The sequence below is a fragment of the Sapajus apella genome, unplaced genomic scaffold (genome assembly GCF_009761245.1).
Source record: "Sapajus apella isolate SASKATOON/1434 unplaced genomic scaffold, GSC_monkey_1.0 scaffold8, whole genome shotgun sequence".
Lineage (NCBI taxonomy): Eukaryota > Metazoa > Chordata > Mammalia > Primates > Cebidae > Sapajus > Sapajus apella.
Genome location: NW_022436948.1, coordinates 31222059 through 31240397, shown reverse-complemented (window position 1 = coordinate 31240397; position 18339 = coordinate 31222059). Strand labels below are relative to the sequence as shown.

General features: G+C 33.4%; 1 protein-coding gene across 15 annotated transcripts in view; it reads right to left on the bottom strand.

Annotated features, from left to right (window-relative positions):
* ROBO2 (roundabout guidance receptor 2) overlaps positions 1 to 18339 on the bottom strand; it is a 1318500-nt gene that overhangs the window by 60795 nt on the left and 1239366 nt on the right. For all 15 annotated transcript variants that reach the window (XM_032276618.1, XM_032276619.1, XM_032276626.1 and 12 more), the window contains 3 exons: positions 16134 to 16365; positions 12902 to 13026; positions 10377 to 10548 (listed from right to left, as the gene is read on the bottom strand). In XM_032276618.1, coding sequence (XP_032132509.1) covers positions 10377 to 10548; positions 12902 to 13026; positions 16134 to 16365 — 529 coding nt within the window. The remainder of the gene's footprint in view (positions 1 to 10376; positions 10549 to 12901; positions 13027 to 16133; positions 16366 to 18339) is intronic.

Genomic DNA, 18339 nt, shown 5'->3' with positions numbered 1-18339 from the left:
TTCATAATTTTCAAAAGAATAATCAAATCATGAGTTTGAAATGTGATTAAGAACACTGACGTCTTGTGTTGTAGATTGCTATGGACAGATTGACAACCACATGTTGATTTATCACCTTATAAATTATTGTGAAAATAAATACTAATAGTTGAATTAATAACTTATCTTGAATTACATAAAACGTTTTTAAATATAGTTCTCATTGTTAAGAAACCAATTACAACTTTTAACTCAGGGTATTTGAAAATTGCCCTTCTGCTAAGGCACTGTCCATTTTAAAATGTTCATAACTGACGAGAACAGGTAACTTCACGTTGACCTTAATATTCTACGATACTTAATATTCAAGTATCCTTTAATTTTCTGGAAAGTATTAAAACTACTATACAAAACAATGACCATTACGTAAACAGCCTTCATAGAGATCAGCATGCATAATTAAAAATGAAAAGATTGAACTCGTATATTCACTTAAAGTATTTGAAACTAATTTGAAAATCCATTTGAAAGCTAAATATAAAGAACAACTTAAAAATTAATTTTGAGTTCTCCATTATTGAGGCATCCATTTAAATCTGGACTAAGATTATTCTACAACTAGTCATGTTTGGAAAATTTGGGCCTCTCAGATAATTAAGAAAATCTCAATCAATTTTAAATAGGTCTTAAACTTGTGAAATCATAAGATTTAGGGGCTTATTTACAAGATTAAGAAATTTAGGCACTGGGAATTAAGTGATTTCTAATGTCAATATCATGCCTAATTAGTGACTAATCAAAGACTTTTAAAAGGTAAATGGTAAGCAAAATATAAATGGCACATTTAAGCATATCACATCAAAGGAATGTGTGGGATCTTCCTTGTTTTAGTTATAGCACGGTAATATATTAAAAAGATCATGGTCTTTGAAGTTGAGAATTTGAATATCAACTCTGACACTTACTAGCCAAGTAAGCAGTAAGCTTATATAGGGCACTGAATCTTCTAGAGCCTGTGTCAATTAGTTGGCAGCAGTATTGTCTACTTCATATATTTTGGGAGGATTGAAGTGGCAGCTAATAAAAAGGCTGTAGTTTTTGACTCAAAATTATGACCCGTGTATGTTTAAGGGTTGCTTTAAGGGCCTCTCAGTCAACCTCAGTGACATGAGTGATAAATTATCTAGATTTGAGAATCCTGCAAATCTCAATTCACTTGTTTACTTCACAGCTTCTCCTTTCTTCTAGGGCAGAAAATTAGCCTACATTTCCTAGCATCTTTTACAGTTGAGTGCAAAACATAACTGAGCATTAGTCAGAAGTAAGTAGAAACAAAAAGTGCACAGGACCCTCCTGGCCTGACCCCTAACACTGCCTTGACTTGAAACTGTCTTTCCTCATTGGTTGGACAGATACAGGGGATCTGCTGGAGGATGTTGCACTTCTAAGAAATGGCAGAGCTATGGTTTGAAAGATCCCAAACCCCTGAATAACGGTATGGAGTAGAAACTCCATTTCTCACTCTGCTGACCCATATTGGACTGGGCTGTGAACTAGAAATAAAATTTTATTTTGTTTATCTTCAGAAAATGCAGGCCTTTTTACTATAGCTGCTAGCATTTCCTTATGCATACTTGTATTCCATTTCTGAAAGGTCTTTTGTATTAAATTTCAGATTTATAAACCAGTGTCACTTGTGTAGTAAATCTGGCTCATCTTCCCACTATGTCTGCCTTTAATTATTATACATGCAAACACAGTCAAAACTCTATTTAAAATGAGCTCATATTTTCAATATGAGACATACACCTATCTGGTGATTTCCTTAACTATTATGAATTATCAGAAAGACAACAAATACCTTATAGAACAAAGAGAAAAGAAAATTTGGTCTTCATTTTTTGAACCCATTTTTGTAAAGGGTCCATAAAATGTCATATTTAGTAAGGAACCATATTTATGTTATTCAAGGTGTATTACTATTTTTTATGCTGCTGGTATTTTTGAAACTATGTTGTCAGTTGGACTAATTAGAGCATAGACAAGGGATGTGTATGACCTGTAACGCTCCATTGTTCTTGCAGACAAAAAATATAATGAAATATAATGTCTTCCTCCCATTGGAGAGTAATGAAGAACAAAACTAATTTGTTGGACTAAAAATTAATTAGACACATCAGATTCGATTGTACCTATTACTGTGAAAGTTTGCAGCTGTTCCACATATTATTTTCAACTATGTAATATAAGCGTGAAAAGCCAAATGACTAGAGAAGAATAACTATATTATTAAGCAAGATAACTAAAAATCTTAAGTCAATATAAATTGGTTATATGACACACTGCTTAAGGAATTTATAACTGAATGTATTTGATTACATTTTTGTGTTTGTAAATGCAATGGTACGGAATTATGGACACTTTGATGTGAAAGTCATCTTACCATGGGAAATGGGACAGAAAAGAACAATACCAATGTTAAGCCTGTGTAAGGCAGTCTGTTACATTTTTACAATGTTCTAATTAATGATTCCTTCATAGAACTTTCTGGAAGGAAGGCTAAACTGAGAAGGAATAGATGAAACAATACATGATCTGGCATAGTACAAATCTAAAATTTTCAACCATAAATCACATCAAATGCCAATACATGATTTAATTAAAGGGGAATGCTGGTACAGTTTGAGTCACTTCAAGTGCCATTTCCAGTTCTGAATAGACAAGGGGAAAGTGTGAATTGAAACAGAAAAGGAGATTAGCCATCACTAAATCACTTTTCAACGAAGGAATAACAGTTGTGTAGATAAGGGCATCAGACAAGATGTTAAGGTAGATATGCAGGAGTAATTAAGGAAACAATTAGATGGCTTCTCAGTACAACAGTAGATATTAAAAAGAAATAAATCTCTCAAGAACAAATAGCCTTTTCTTGGTTGAACTGTCATTTGTCTGTGTGTGTGTGCATGTGTGTGTGTGTGTGTACACATAAAACAGAATTTCTATAATTTTATTTTTATGATTACATTCTGAGTATAGCATATTCTAACTACTTGAATAAAAGATATACTATTTTCTAGATTACTTATATTTCATAGAAAAATGTGAAAACACTTGTAGATACACTAAATAGTAAATTAAAAGGTACTCATTACCGGTCTGAAGACTCAGGCTTTTATAAATCATAGGAAAATTATGTGAAATTTTTGATTTGATTTAAAATAATCATTAACTTTATTACTTTAAGTTATGGTTCAACTGTGCAGTGCATAACTGTGATTGTCATGACATGAGCTTCATTATATAGCTCATGTCATGACAATGACAGTTATATAGATATGCTAGTTATATAGATATGCTTGTAATATTTTACTTCTCTAAAAGAAAATAAATCACCTAAATATCTGGCAAACATATAGTCACTAGGAAGAAAAAGAAACAAAATTTTGCTTGAGAATGGTATTTATTACTAAAGATAACAAAAAAAACTATGAAAGGAAAACATGTTATTTGACAGTTATTTGACAGTTATTTGACAATCTTACTTATCTTTCACTTAGAATAATTATATTCAGCCAATCCATTTCATAAAGATATAGATATAGATATTGTATACTGTCTCTCTGGCATGTATTTGCCTGCATATATGTGTATATAAATACATACATACATACATATATATGTATATATTTATATATACTGTATACTGGCATATATACAGCTTTTTAAATTAAAAATTTAGGGCTTATTTTTAAATACTATAACACACACACACATATATACATATATATAGCTTTTTAAATAAAAAATTAAGAGCTTATTTTTAAATACAATAAATGAAATACACACACACATATATATATATATACACACACACACGTATGTTAAATCTTTTTGGGTATACCTGTATTTCTTTCTTATTCCAATTTATTTAAGAAAATCTCAGAAGGGCAAGATTGTAGGTTTCCCTCAGGTTAAGGAATTAATTCAGTCTGAATGACTAATTAAGAAAGAGAAGCCAATTTAAAGAAAAGTTAATACTTTAACTTTTCTCTTCAATGCTTTTAATATATAAAAGAAAGAAAACCTAGATAATCTAAAAAATTTTAATGCTACGACTGAATGTTAAATACAATAAATATTTGTAATAGAAAGAATTCTCTAGAAGCTGGCAGTCTGCTTTATACGCATCATTTTAGAAAATAAATAGAAAAAAATGGGAATGGCTTATGTCAAACACTGAAGAAACACTTAAAAATATGTAAACTCTAGGAAGAATATTTTTTGTTTTTTATTTTTGTATTAAAGGCACTGCCAAAAAAATAAAAAGCAGGAAAAGGTTAAGGGGATGCATTTATTGAATGAAGGGCGCTTTACCCGAGGAAATCTGCAGTTATGAAGCCTGGTTTCCCTTGGAGGTTCCGAAATTCATAGAGTATCAGGCGGTTAGTACCTCAGCTGAAAAAACTCAATCTTAGTCAAACGAGTTGTCTCAGGGTGGAGTTCAGGGAGGCCAGAGTGACTAAAAATTGAGGGGGGAACCATATGAAAGAGGGAGACAGTGGAGAGTGATGCTCCCAAATTTGTGTATACTCTCCTCTTACATCCAAGGGCAAACCTTGAACTGTGCAGGCAAAGAGAAGATTGTAAGGATGCGGTGAAAGGCAGAGGTTTTAGCTCATGTTCACTGTAAAACTGTGCTTAATTTTGGATTTCACCTTGTTAGGAAGAACAGATAAAAATATTAGGCTTCTCACTGGAAGCCCAGGAGAGGGTTATACCTTGAAAGTAAATATTTTATTGAGATTTTACTACAAGAATAAGGGCAAAACATAAAACATCCCATACCAACCAATGTAAAAACTAAGACACCACCAGTTAAATGTGATCAGCCAGTAACGTCTGTGCCTGCTGGAACATAAACACTCTTCAGAAGGTCACAAAATTTTATGTCATCTGAAATTTCCAATATAGTAAAAAATTACCAGGCATGTGAAAATAAATAACAGCAAACAAGAAAAATATGACCTAAGGTCAGCCAAAAAGATAATCAATAGAAGCAGACCACAAGATAACACAGATTTTGAAATAAGGAGAAAAGAACTTTAAGCAGATATTACAATAGGTGTATAGACTTAATAAGATCATAAAAAATTATTACATGGAAAACATCAGAGGGAAATGAAAACTGTAAAGGGCATCAAATGGAAAATATAGACCAGGAAAGTGTAATATACGAAATGACCAGTTCCCTAGACACTTCCACTTCTGTCCATGAAGAAATAACAGGTATTGGGATATGCACTCCTATCACAAACAAATAGAAGACTAGTTAATATATGTGAAAGAAAAGGGTAGGACTATGATCTCTGAGAGAAGGGAAAAGAACAGGGACAACTTTAACATTTCCACAGCTTTATACCTATAGATAATTTGAAAATGTGATGCAGCCAAGCGTAACCCAAACATTGCTGAATGACATCCCTGAGTTGAAAAGACTTGAGCACTCATGGAAGCTGAGGGGACTGAGTTTATGGAGCAGAATATCAGATAAATATGAGTAATACACTTTTTATTTTTAATTTATTTGAAAGATAACTGATGTTTAAGGCAAAAACAACAGTAGAGCGATGATTTGTATACTGCCATTTGTTACATAGAAATAAAAGACACAACAATAGCAAAATAAAGATGAGAGGAAAAGGAGTGACATTATACTGCTCTAGGATCCTTATAGTCAAATCCTAGAGCAACTGCCACCAAAGAAATGACGTGTACCTAATAATCCAAGAGTGTACATAAAATACTAAAATGTCTTAGCTTATCAAAAGAAAGCAGGCAATTAGGAAGACAGTAACAAAGTAAGACCGCAAATAAGTAGCAAGATAGTAATTCTAAACAAACACACCAGGAATTACATTAATGATAACATTTTGAGCATGCAATTAAAAAGGCAAAGATTGTTCAATTGAATTAAAAAACAAAACCAACCAAATAAACAAAGCCTAGACTAGCTGGGTGAAGTGGGTCATGCCTGGGAGGTCAAGATGTGTGAATCACATGAGGCCAGGAGTTCCAGAGCAGCCTGGCCAACATGGAGAAACCCAGCATCTGCAAAGATACAAAAGTTAGCCGGGTGTGTTGGCAGGTGCCTATAGTCCCAGCTACTCAGGAGACTGAGGCAGGAGAATTTCTTCAACCTTGGAGGCAGAGGTTGCATTGAGCAGAGATCACCTAACAATATGCAATTTAATAGAAGTGCACATTAAATAAGGGGAAACAGTTTAAAATAAAAGAATGGAAAATGACAAACAATGCAGACACTTACAATAAGGTGATGTAGCTATACTAATATCAGAGAAAGTAAATTTTAGGACAGGGAATCTCACTAGGAATAAAGATGGTCATTTCATAATAATAAAGGGTAAATTTAAAAAGAAGCTAGAACAATCTTAAAACATACTCACGTGAAACAAAGCAGCCAAAACATGAAACACAAACTTATAGGTGGAAGGGAGAGATACACAAATCCATAATTATAATAGATTTCCAGACTCTGTTTTTAGTAATTAAAAGGGCAAATAAAAAAAAAATACAGACCTGTTAATACCAACAAATAATTTGACCTGACATAGAACCTTCCACTGAAAAAACAGAGAAATGCAAATACTTTTCAAGTGCACAAGAAGCATTCACTAAGATCAAATGCTGGGCCATAAAATAAGTCTCCATATTTAAAAGACTAAATTTACACAGAGAAAAATTACTCTGGAGCTGTGGCCTGAGAGGAACCAAAGTAGAAATCAAAAAACAAAAAGATATCTGAAAAATCCCTAAACATTTGGAAACTAAATAATACACTTCTAAATAACCTCTATGAAGAAAACAGAAATCGTTGAAGCAAGTAGAAGATTGTTTATATTCCATGATAAATCGAAACATAACAAATCAAAGTTTGTAAGATTCAGCTGTAGAAATGTTGAGGAAAATTTAGAACTTTAAAATACCCAGAAAATAAGAAAGGTCTGGAATCATTGATTTACGGTTTGATCTTAAGAGATAAATAAAAGTACACATAAGAAAAAATAGCAGAAATCAATTAGAAAACTAACAAACCCAAAAGTTTGCATCTTGAAAAGATTAATAAAATTGATACATCTTTATCAAGACTGATTTAAATAGGAAAAAGAGAGGTATAGGAAGGAAGGAGAGAGGAGAGGAAAAAAATGGAAGAGAGACAGTACACATACATTTCCAGTATTTAAGAATACAAGAGGTGACATTACTCTATATCCTACAAACATTCAATGATAACAAGGGAATATTGTAAACAACCACATGCTAACAAATTCAATAATGTAGAAGGATTAGAGAAAGTCACTGCTGGTCAAAAAACAAAATATCCATTTACCACAACCAACACATGAAGAAATACAAATTCTTTTTTCCTTTTCTTTCTTTCTTTTTTTTTTTGGTGTTGTTCCAGCTGGAATGCAGTGGTGTGATCTTGGCTCACTGCACCTTCCCCTCCCAGGTGGGTTCAAGCAATTCTTGTGCCTCAGCATTCCAAGTATCTGGGATTATAGGGGCCTGTCACCACACTTGGCTAAGTTTTGTATTTTTAGTAGAGGCAAAGTTTCACCATGTTGGCCAGGCTGGTCTCGAACTCCTGACCTTAAGTGATCCACCCACCTCAGCCTCTGAAATATGAATTCTGAATAGGCTTGAATTCATATATATTTTTAAAAATTCACAAAGAAAAACATAGATATCACCATTGAATTCTAGAAAATATTTAAGGAAGAGATAATGTTAGTCCTAAAAAACTTCTACAGAAATTAGAGGAGGAAGGAATGCTTCCCAAACTACTTTGTAAAACCAGCCACCTGATTTCAAAACTGGAAAAAGAAAACTACAGCTTAATATTCCTAATGAACATAGATGCAAAATTCTTTACCAAATATTATTGGCAACATCTATAAAATGGATAATATATCATGACCAGTTGTGGTTTATCCCAAGAATACAAGGTTGATTTACCTTTTAAAATTATTCAATAAATTTCATCACATTAACACAAACAAGAAGAGAGAAAACATGATTATCTGAAAACACTTAAGAAACCTTTCACAACTACTAAAATGAGTAGGAGAGCTGGTAAGGTCACAAAGTCCAAAAGCCATATAGAAATTAAATTTATGTGAAATATAAAACAATTGGAAAAATAAATTTAAAAACCTCATTTATAATAGTGTAAAATATGTCAAATAGGTCGTGGCAAGGGCTCATGCCTATAATCCCAGCACTTTGGGAGGCCGAGGCAGGCAGACTGCTTGAGGTCAGGAGTTTAAGACCAGCCTGGCCAACATAGCGAAAGCCTGTCTCTAATGAAAACACAAAAAAATTAGCCTGGCTTTTTGGTGCACGCCTATAGTCCCAGCTACTCAGGAGTCTGAAGTGGGTGGATCACTTGAACCTAGGAGGTGAAGGCTGCAGTGGGTAGAGATCACGCCACTGCACTCTAGCACTCTAGCCTGGCCAAGAGAGTGAAACTTTGTCTGAAAATAAAAACAAAACAAAATACACACACAGAAAATCAAATGCTCAACAAATATGTTGACACACTAAAATCTATATAAGATTGGAAAAAAGTAAAGAAAAATAATGAAAACATATATCACATTCCTGGAAAGAGAGCTGTTAGTAAAATATTTACCCATTTTGATGGATTGATTCACTGCATTTGCACTTATCATTCAACATATTTTTTAGAGGTATCAACAAGCTGATTTGAAAAGTATATGGAAAAGCAGAAGGCCTATAATAACCAAAATAATTTTGCAGAAAAAAATAATGGAGTATTCACGTTACCTGATTTCAAGGCTTATAGGAACTATAGTAACCAAGACAGTGTGGTTTGGCATATGCATAGACATATAAACAAATTGAATCCCATAGGGAATCCAGGAATGCAGGCATGTATATATGATTAACTGATGGAAAGCAAAATCTTTTTAATACATGAGGAGTACACAATTTGATATACATATGGAAATAAATATGCCTGATTTCTTGAGCCACATGCAATTACCCTCAGATGAATTATAGAACTCAGCATTAAAGCTAAAATTATAAAGCTTCTAGGAGAAAATATATTAAAAAAACCCCTAAGTATCTAGAGCTAAGCCGCAATGTAATACTTTTGTTCATCAAATGACATTATTACCAAAACGAATAGGGAAGTTATGGACTGGGAGAAAATATTGGTAATACATATATACATAGTAAAGAACTTGTATCCAGAATGTATAAGTAACTCCTGCTAATCAGTAACAAGAGACAATCCAATTTTTTTAAAAGGCAAATATGTGGTCAATTCACAAAAGAAAATATGTGAATGGCCAATAAGCACATGCAAAGTTGCCCAACATCATTAGTCCTAAAAGAAAATTCAAGTTAAAATCACAGGTTACCCCAACAAGAATGGCTAAAATCACAAAAACTGGAAACAGCAAATGCTTGTGAAAATGTAGAGAAACTGGAAATCATTTTCCTTGCTGGTGGCAGTATGAAATTATACAGTAATTTGAATATTGTTTAGCAGTTTTCTTATAAAGTCAAACTATGCAACCATTTTACCCAGAAATTAGACTTCTAGGTGTTACTCCAAAAGGACACAAAGATTTACACAATAATATTCATTTTCTCAGGAGAAAAGCCAATAAACAAAATATGGCATATTCATACAATTGAATACTGCTCAGCAATAAAACATATGAACTGAATAATATATACATGGATGAATCTCAAAAACATTATCCTTAGTGAAAGAAACCACATACAAAATATCACATTCTGTATGATTCCATTTATATACATCTCAAGAACAGACAAACATAATCTATGATAATAGGAAAAAAATTTATGCAATCATGATACTAGATTTAGTATGATTTCTTCTTTGGGATAGGATATTTAGATTACAAAGTTTCTTCTGGCCTGTTTCTTGTTGATTTTTGACATTTCTCTGGCGAAGAGGAAGCATATAGATTTGAAACATAATGGTCTCTCTTCAATAACTATCTAATTTTTATTATATTTCAATGGCACCAAAGTTGGTAATGAGGCAATTGATTAAAAATAATTTTTAAACTACCTTTCAGCATTTAAACTCTTAAATATTGTAATTTTAAAAAGGCTCTGGGACTTTTTTTAAAAGCGTGATCAATTGCACCAAGCATTTTTGTAAGACATCCTCTTCAGTTAACCCATTTGCCTATATGATATGTGTATCCTATCATTCATAAATGTATATTCACTATTAGTATGTTGATGCAAAAGCACATCCACCTTGTTAGTTGAGTGATTCTAAAGCGCTGATCACATAGTTTGATACTCACCGATTATTATTGGCTGGGGCTCACTTTTTACTCCAACCCCTGCACTGGTACTAGCTGCAACCTCTACCCGGTATTGAATACCTGGGAATAATCCACCAATTATTACAGACCGAATGGCTGCATCCACAGTTTTGTTGATATGGAATCTCGTTTCATTTCCTAGACACCAGATCTATAGAAATGGAAAGTGAATAATACAAGCAGATAATATTATCATTTCTAGTAACAAGACTAATATAACTGATGAAATATTTTTCAATTGTAACCTGTCTTCTAGGCTTGTAGAAGTTTTGTAAATGACATCTTCTAAAGCCCAACCTCTGCCATTTATTTATATGTGTGTATGTAAGTGCATTTGTGCACGCATGCACCTGTATTAAAAGAAGAACAATAAGGGAAGCTGAAACTATGCCATGTTCATTTGTATCTTATTCTCAGCACTGAAGGCTCATAAGGAGTAATTTAGAAAGCACAGTGATTTCTTTAACACCTCTGGTATGTGGTCCTTTGTTGCAAATGGCATTTTTGTATGGATTAAAACACGTAATTTCCTCTGCTTTATCAAAATTTATTATGCATATAATCCACTAAAATATGGTGATTATAAGTTGTAATATCTAAAGTATATAGGTAGACATCTAAGCAATTTACATTTCATTTAAGAAAATATTAACTTACACAGAAGTGGTTAACAAGATTAATTGACCTAGGTTATAGGTATTGACTAAAATGAAATTAAAGCCAATATTTACATTGACAGCAATAAATCTAATATTGATCAACACATATCTACACACACATACACATTCATGAGAACAAAGTGGTGTCAAGCCTTTAGACATTGATGTTAAGGAAGTTAGGCTTTTATTTCAAGTAGGAATCAAATTTTAGGGCATCTTCTAGGATGTGGAAATTGTTACTATAAAATATGTTATGAAAAGAAATTCATTGTGTATCCATATTTGCTTTCATATTATATACTACTTTAAAATCTACATGTAGACACTTATGTAGGAAAACATATGATTTGTTTCAGAGCAGGTAAGCTTCCAAATCATTTTCAGTAAAATAATTCTTGTGAATCATGTGTTTTTTTTATTTATATATGACATCGGTGTTCTTAATGAAAGAATATTTAGCCCTTACCTAAATATGCACTTTGAAAACAAAATATGACAAGTCTCTAGAGAGTGAGAACATTTACAACTCACAGAAAAAAATTCATCATGTTGTAAAAAAAGGAACAATATTTAACTACATGGAAATTTAGGATATTTAGTTCCAAATGGTACAAAAATAGATTCCTAACCTCATTAAAACACACCCACACACACACTCAAACTCACACAGAGTTGATAATTCGTTACTCTGTTAAAACAATGTCCTAATGCTTATAAAATCTTAGGATCTATATAACTACTGTATTGTAAAAGCATTTATTCTTATGTTTCTTAAGCATTCATCTTTATAACATGATAGAAATCATTTAAAAATAAATCCCTATACATTTATTTCACTAATTTGCTTTAGCAAGTTGATCTTTAATAAAATTCTATGTAGAAATTAATTTCTGCTTAGAAATAAAATTTAATCTTCAAATTTTTGAGTAAAATTATTCAGCTTAATATTAAATACTAGCTATGTTTTTTTAGGTGAAATGAATGACTAGTTTTGTATTGTATTAAATGTATAGAAGATGCTATTTTCAGAAATCTAGAAATATTTATTAATAGATAATCCTAATAGATCTCCTATTAATAAATTATAGTTTTGAATTTTACAAAGATTAATGAAGGGTTTTTCATTCAAATGTGTTCTAAACACAACACAAACAGAATCTTATTTTGAAAACTCAGACATACTCTCTGCCTTAAACGTCAAATGATAGCAATGAAACAACAGACATACACTGTTTCTAAACAGCCAAAAATTCATCAGTTGAAAATGAGACAATCAACTGTTTTTTTTGTAAGTCAGTATTTGCAAAATGTGTTTCAGTGGCTTTTCTTCAAGTGAAATATTCTATACAACTTCAATAAATACACAAAAGTAGCATCTAGAGTGAGAGTTGATGCTGCCTGCAACCCACTCCACCTCTTTCACCCCTGAAGCATCTTTTTTTCTGAGCATGGTTTAAAAACAGCTCATGGTTTTTAAACAGAACATGGTTTAGAAAAGCCTCTTCTGCAGAATTCTAATAACAAAGATAAAACTCATTTTCTGGTCTTCACTATCAACCCTGTGTCCCATCTTTTTAAATTCTTGAGATTCTAGAATCACACTATACAGAACACCATTTCACTAGTGTGGCTTAATCATTTAACTGGGTTTGTGTGATCTGTGACCTTGAACTCACGTTCTAATACCTATGCGTCTGTCTCATTCTCTGTCGCACAGAAATATAAATAACAACTTTACACTTAAACTGAATAAGAGACCCTTTAGAGATGTACCTCATTCATGAGACACTGACCTTTCCCTGGAAAACTTTATATGAGAGCTGTCCTTCTGTACCCTGGTCCTACCTTGTATTCTTGGATAATCCCATTCTGATGATCTGGAGGAGGAGGATCCCAGGAAACACTAATACTTGTGCTATTGTAGCTTCCAACCGTCAGTACAGTGACAGACTGTGGAGGGGCACTTGGGGCTGTAGAAGAAGTGATTAGAATAAATGCAAACTGTAAGCCTTGCTGTGCATGAGTGCTACTTCCAGAATATGAATATAAAGACAAGATGCAGGAGGCTCTGGCTTCCAAGAGTTCTGAATCCACACAGTGTTCCATAGGGACAGTTTTTTTGAGAGATATTCTTTAAATACAATATGTAGATTTAAAGTAAATGCAACAGCTTTTATAATATGCTCTCAATAACAGATTTAACAGCTAACATTCTAATAAGTGTTTTCTACACGCCCCGCACTGAGCTAAGTGTCAGGTTTAATTCCCGCGTTAACTTCAAGAGGTAGAAACAACTGTTATCTCAGTTTTGCAGATGAGGAAACATGAGGTCACCGTAAGGGACTTAGGATAATCAAACAGCAAGTCAGAACTTGAACCGGTGTATGTCAGATTTTAGAACCCTGATTATTTCAACTTTAATAAGCTTTCTAAAAACAACCACAACTTCTTCTAACCAAAATTATTCTGGGAGCATATATTCCACTATTTACCATGTGTTATTTCTGAATGGTGGCATTAATGACAGTTTTTTTGGTATGCTTTTAGTTTGTGCTTACTAAATAAAAATAGAATCCCAGCTATAAATGTCACAACACAGAAAAACCTTCTCTTTCTTCTACTGGGAAAAATAATTGACTGCTATAAATTGACCCATAAGTTAAGATTTAAAACTTATTTTAATGGATGGGCAAGGGACTCTGATGATAAAAATGAAAACAGTTCATGCTGGGTCAAATGTGAAATGGGAAGATTTTGATTTCTACAATAATTCTCTGCCTTTATAGTTTCTCCTATAACTAATTACACCCATACTGAGAAAAGGCAAGGGAGAAGCTCTTCCTGATTTTAGACTGCCGCATCTCTCATTTAGTGTGTCTGAGAACGAAGAAATAACAACTTTGTGGAAAAATTCATCTATTCTCAGTGAGTCTCTGAATTAAAACCACAGGTAGGAGCAGTTAAAATGATAGTATTGTATAACATACCTCTTGAGCGTTTAAAATATCAAACAATTTTATGTTACTGATGGCTTTTTATATAAAATCTTCAATATTTGCATAGCTCTACACAGTTCAGCTTTCTGAAAATATTCTAAAACATCTTTTAAAAGCCTTACAACAGATATCCTATGTTTTGTAAATATGTCATGATATATTTCATATAGGTATAGCCATATTTGCATTGAGATATAGGACACGCACAGACACATGTTAACACAATACTGCTGTTTCTTATTCCTCCATGTGACAATATTGCTCCAAAGTATGGCACTATGACATAAATCCAACCACTTGTCTACGAGCCTTGTAGTTATTAAGTAGACTGCATTGAAAAATAAGACTTTCAGAACTGGTTTCTCATTCGCCTTGCTGCTGTCTTGGCGAGAACACCTTGCCTGCTTCCTGACAGGTCAATTATTCCAGGACCCAGCTTCTTTCTACAGATGTGAAAGAACCCAAATCGTCACTCATCGTAGCCAGACATAGCCCAGCTGAATTCCATTTGTTACCATCACATAGCCACAGAAATTGGAGATGAATGTATACCCAACGGTGACAAATGTCTAATCCAGAGGAAAAGTCTAACTGCAGTGAAATTGATTTTGGAAATAGGCTTCAAACAGAGCATTCTGTGTTAAGGTTACCCGTGCCACTCATTAATACTACCAATTTGCAATATAGAGTGAAATTTAATAATGGATAAAGATACGATGATTTTTATTTTTAAACATGTTAGCAAGGAGAAAAGATACTATCATAATTATTGGTAATTTTTTAACATATCCTAAAAGTTGATTAATGATGTCTTTTTAAATATGTGTTTTTGCCCCTGCCCGTGTATCACCCTGCAAAACAATGGGAAAATGACATTTTTCTCACGTTGTGTAAGAAATGTATAATTTCAGGGCTCTTTGGTCAAGTATATAGATGTTAACATGGGCAACCTATATACATTCTCTTAAGGCTTCTCTTATTTGGTATGAAATACGTTTAGAGAAAAGGCTTTTTACAAGAGTTGTGAATACAAAGGCAGTACAAAAGCAGAATGGAGGGGTTTTTTCATTTGGAATTTCCTTTTTGTTTTTTTTTTTTAAACTTTGATAACAACGTATTATATCCTCTGTTATTATAAGCCTCTGTTTTTGTGAAAGAGACACTACTAAATGAACTGGTGGAAACCTACATTAATCACGTGTCCATCACAGACTGACTCTAACCTACCTTTAGGTAAGAAAAGATCTGGTTGGGCACGGTGGCTCATGCCTGTAATCCTAGCACTTTGGGAGGTAAGGCAGGTGGATTGCCTGAGTTCAGGAGTTTGAGATCAGCCTGGGCAACACAGCAAAACCTTGTCTCTACTAAAATACAAAAAGTTAGCCAGGTGTGGTGGTGTGTGCCTGTAGTCCCAGCTACTTGGGAGGCTGAGGCAGAAGAACTACTTAAACCCGGGAGGCGGAGGTTGCAGTGAGCTGAGATCAGCCACTGCACTCCAGCCTGGGAGACAGAGTGAGACTCCATATGAAAAAAAAAAAAAAAAAAAAAAAAAAGAAAAGATCCAAAATGGGGAAAAAGAGGGAATTTCACTAAGAAGAAAGCTACTGCAAATATGCAAGTGACCTTCCTGATTAGAAATTATGGGTTTGACTGGCAGTGCCTACAGAAGAAAGAGGCTAATAAAAGAAAATGTCACACTTAACTATAACAAAAACAGAGTAGTGGCAATGAACAGCCTATGTTCTTGAATTTCCAGTAGTCTGTCTTTTCATGATCCAAATGAGTTGAATCTACAAAAAATATAGGGGAATATTTGATAATCCAATTCAAGTGAACTGAAAAACATTTGGTGCAAATGGTTACGTAAGAAAAATTCAAAATTAATTACATCAGTATGCCTTTTTTTCTGCTTGTCAGGTTCTATAGAATTCTCAGAATAAGATGAGAAAATGACACTTCCTGGATTTACTTTTAGATGATACCATTCTGTTCCTCTAAGGAAGATAATACATAGCTACTGTAACAGAAATTGGTTTCATCGTGATATGAGTTTGATTTATATTCAAAATCTGAATACTGACCTTCTTCAGTAGTACGAACCGTTTTAGATTCACTATCCATTCCTTGGAACTCATTAAAATATGGCCGAACTTTAATTTCATAAGTCACCCCCTTTTTCAGGTTGACTAAGACAGCACTTCGTTCAGTCGGGACTTTGGCATCTAAATTCTGCCATGAAGATGTAGCCTGCAGACCTGAAGTCTGACGATACATCACTCGATAGCCTTGGATAAACTGTGGTTGGCGATCAACCTGAAAAACATTGTAAAGGGCGTTTGAAACTAAAGGAAAGTATTTTAAATATCACAATGGATTGGTCCCCTTTTCATCTGTTCCGATTTTTGTCCTCATAACTGTCACCTGAGTGATGTCCTGACTTTCTAGCTAATCTCTCTGCTTCTAATAACTCCTATCCTTTTAGAGTTTAGATTGCTCCCAAGATTATTTCCAAAATGAAGAGTGGAAGAACTCTCTTCCCGGTTTAAAATATCTCACAGTATCTAAGATACCTATCTAGTTAATTAAGTTTCCTTGGATTAGCACAAGGGCCTCTCAAAGGCCAGACCTGCCAATATCTCTAGCTTTATGTATCCTCTGCTTACCCTTTTTATGCATTCAACAATTCCCTTTTATATGGCTATATATGTAATATACCCCTTGTCAGGGATTTCCATTCTCATCCTTTGTCTATTCACTAATATCATCAACCACTCAAAACACGTGTTTTGGGTTCCTACTCATAGGTGCCAGAAATTCTGCTGAGCTCTGGGGATAAAATGGACAATGAAAATAGAGTCAGTCCCTGCCATCACGAGCTGAGGTAAGAAGGTGGAGTCCAGGTGGAAGGTCAGAGGTGTCTAATAATGACTGAACTATGGTCAAGTTACAATCATAATAAAAAGCATAGACAAATGTTCAGAATGAGAAGCACCAGGAAGTAAGAAAGCCTGTAGTGAAGAGAAAGGTGACTGAGTCCGGAACGGGGGACAAATCTTCCCTGAATAATTCTTAAGTGCTTAGCTAGCAAGAAGAGCAGGATTTACCCAGGAAAACAAATGCGAGGACATCATGTATAAAACCTCTGTGGCTGCAAAAAGCATACAGCAGACATTAAAGCTGTAGAGCTAGAGCATTTGTATTAAAAGCATATGAATGCTTATACTCATTACCAAATATAAATGAAAAACTTCTAATTTACCAAATTCTGACTTCTTTAATTTCCCACTCTTGACACAATTTGGCAACTTTTTTGATATCTTCATTTATTTAAGGCACAGTAAGAAGCTATTTTAAATAATAACCTAAGACAAAACTCATATCAAATAGAACTTTTAAAAAGTGTTTTTGTCTGCCATTGACAATCACCTAAAAATCAAATAAATATAAATGCAAGATTAAATAATGAAATATATTCTTCTCTTTATACATCTATTTTAAAGTCCTTACCAGAGTTTTATGGCTGTTTCATTAACAGGGAGAAAGCAACTATAGCTTTTTAAAGTTATTTTTAAAAATTAAGCATCTTTTAATGCTTTGTCATGTTTTTTTAAACGCTTGATTTAAACAGAAACTATGACAGCACGTTCCGACTAATACCCCTTATCATAGCTTAATAGCCATAGTCTAAGAAGGTTTAAATTTGACATGCTTCATTGTCAAAGTGTAAAGGTTAATGGAAAAGCAATGGAATAACCTCATTTCAGGAAGTTTGTAGAGAAAGAGGAAATAAAAAAGAGGATAGTGAAGATGGTTATTAATTTCAGCTTTACACAAATTTCTTTATCCAAGAAATTTGAAATTTATTCAGCATTTGAAATTTGTTTCAACATTTGTGGAAATGTTGAAATTTGTCACCAGGTTATAAACAAAACGTGTTGTTTCATGTATTAACTGCTAGCATCTCTTTTTTAGTTGCAGTCTTGTTTTATTTATTTCCAAGTGAGGGCAGCAAATAAATATTAGCTAAAAATACTGGCTTTAGAAAGTTAAAAATGCAGACCCTCAATATGAATGCAGTGGAACAAAAGGAAATACTTAGAATGTTCAAATGTGAAAACTCCCTGAATTGAGTCTCAGTGTGTGTGTGTATGTGTGTGTGTGTGTGTGTGTGCATGTGTGTGTGTGTTTCTATGTTCTATGTATGGGTAAGTCCAGTTTCCCAGATAAGTCTCAACAAGTATGAATTTTATCTTCCACCTGACAGCTCTCTCACCTTCAAAGACTGTG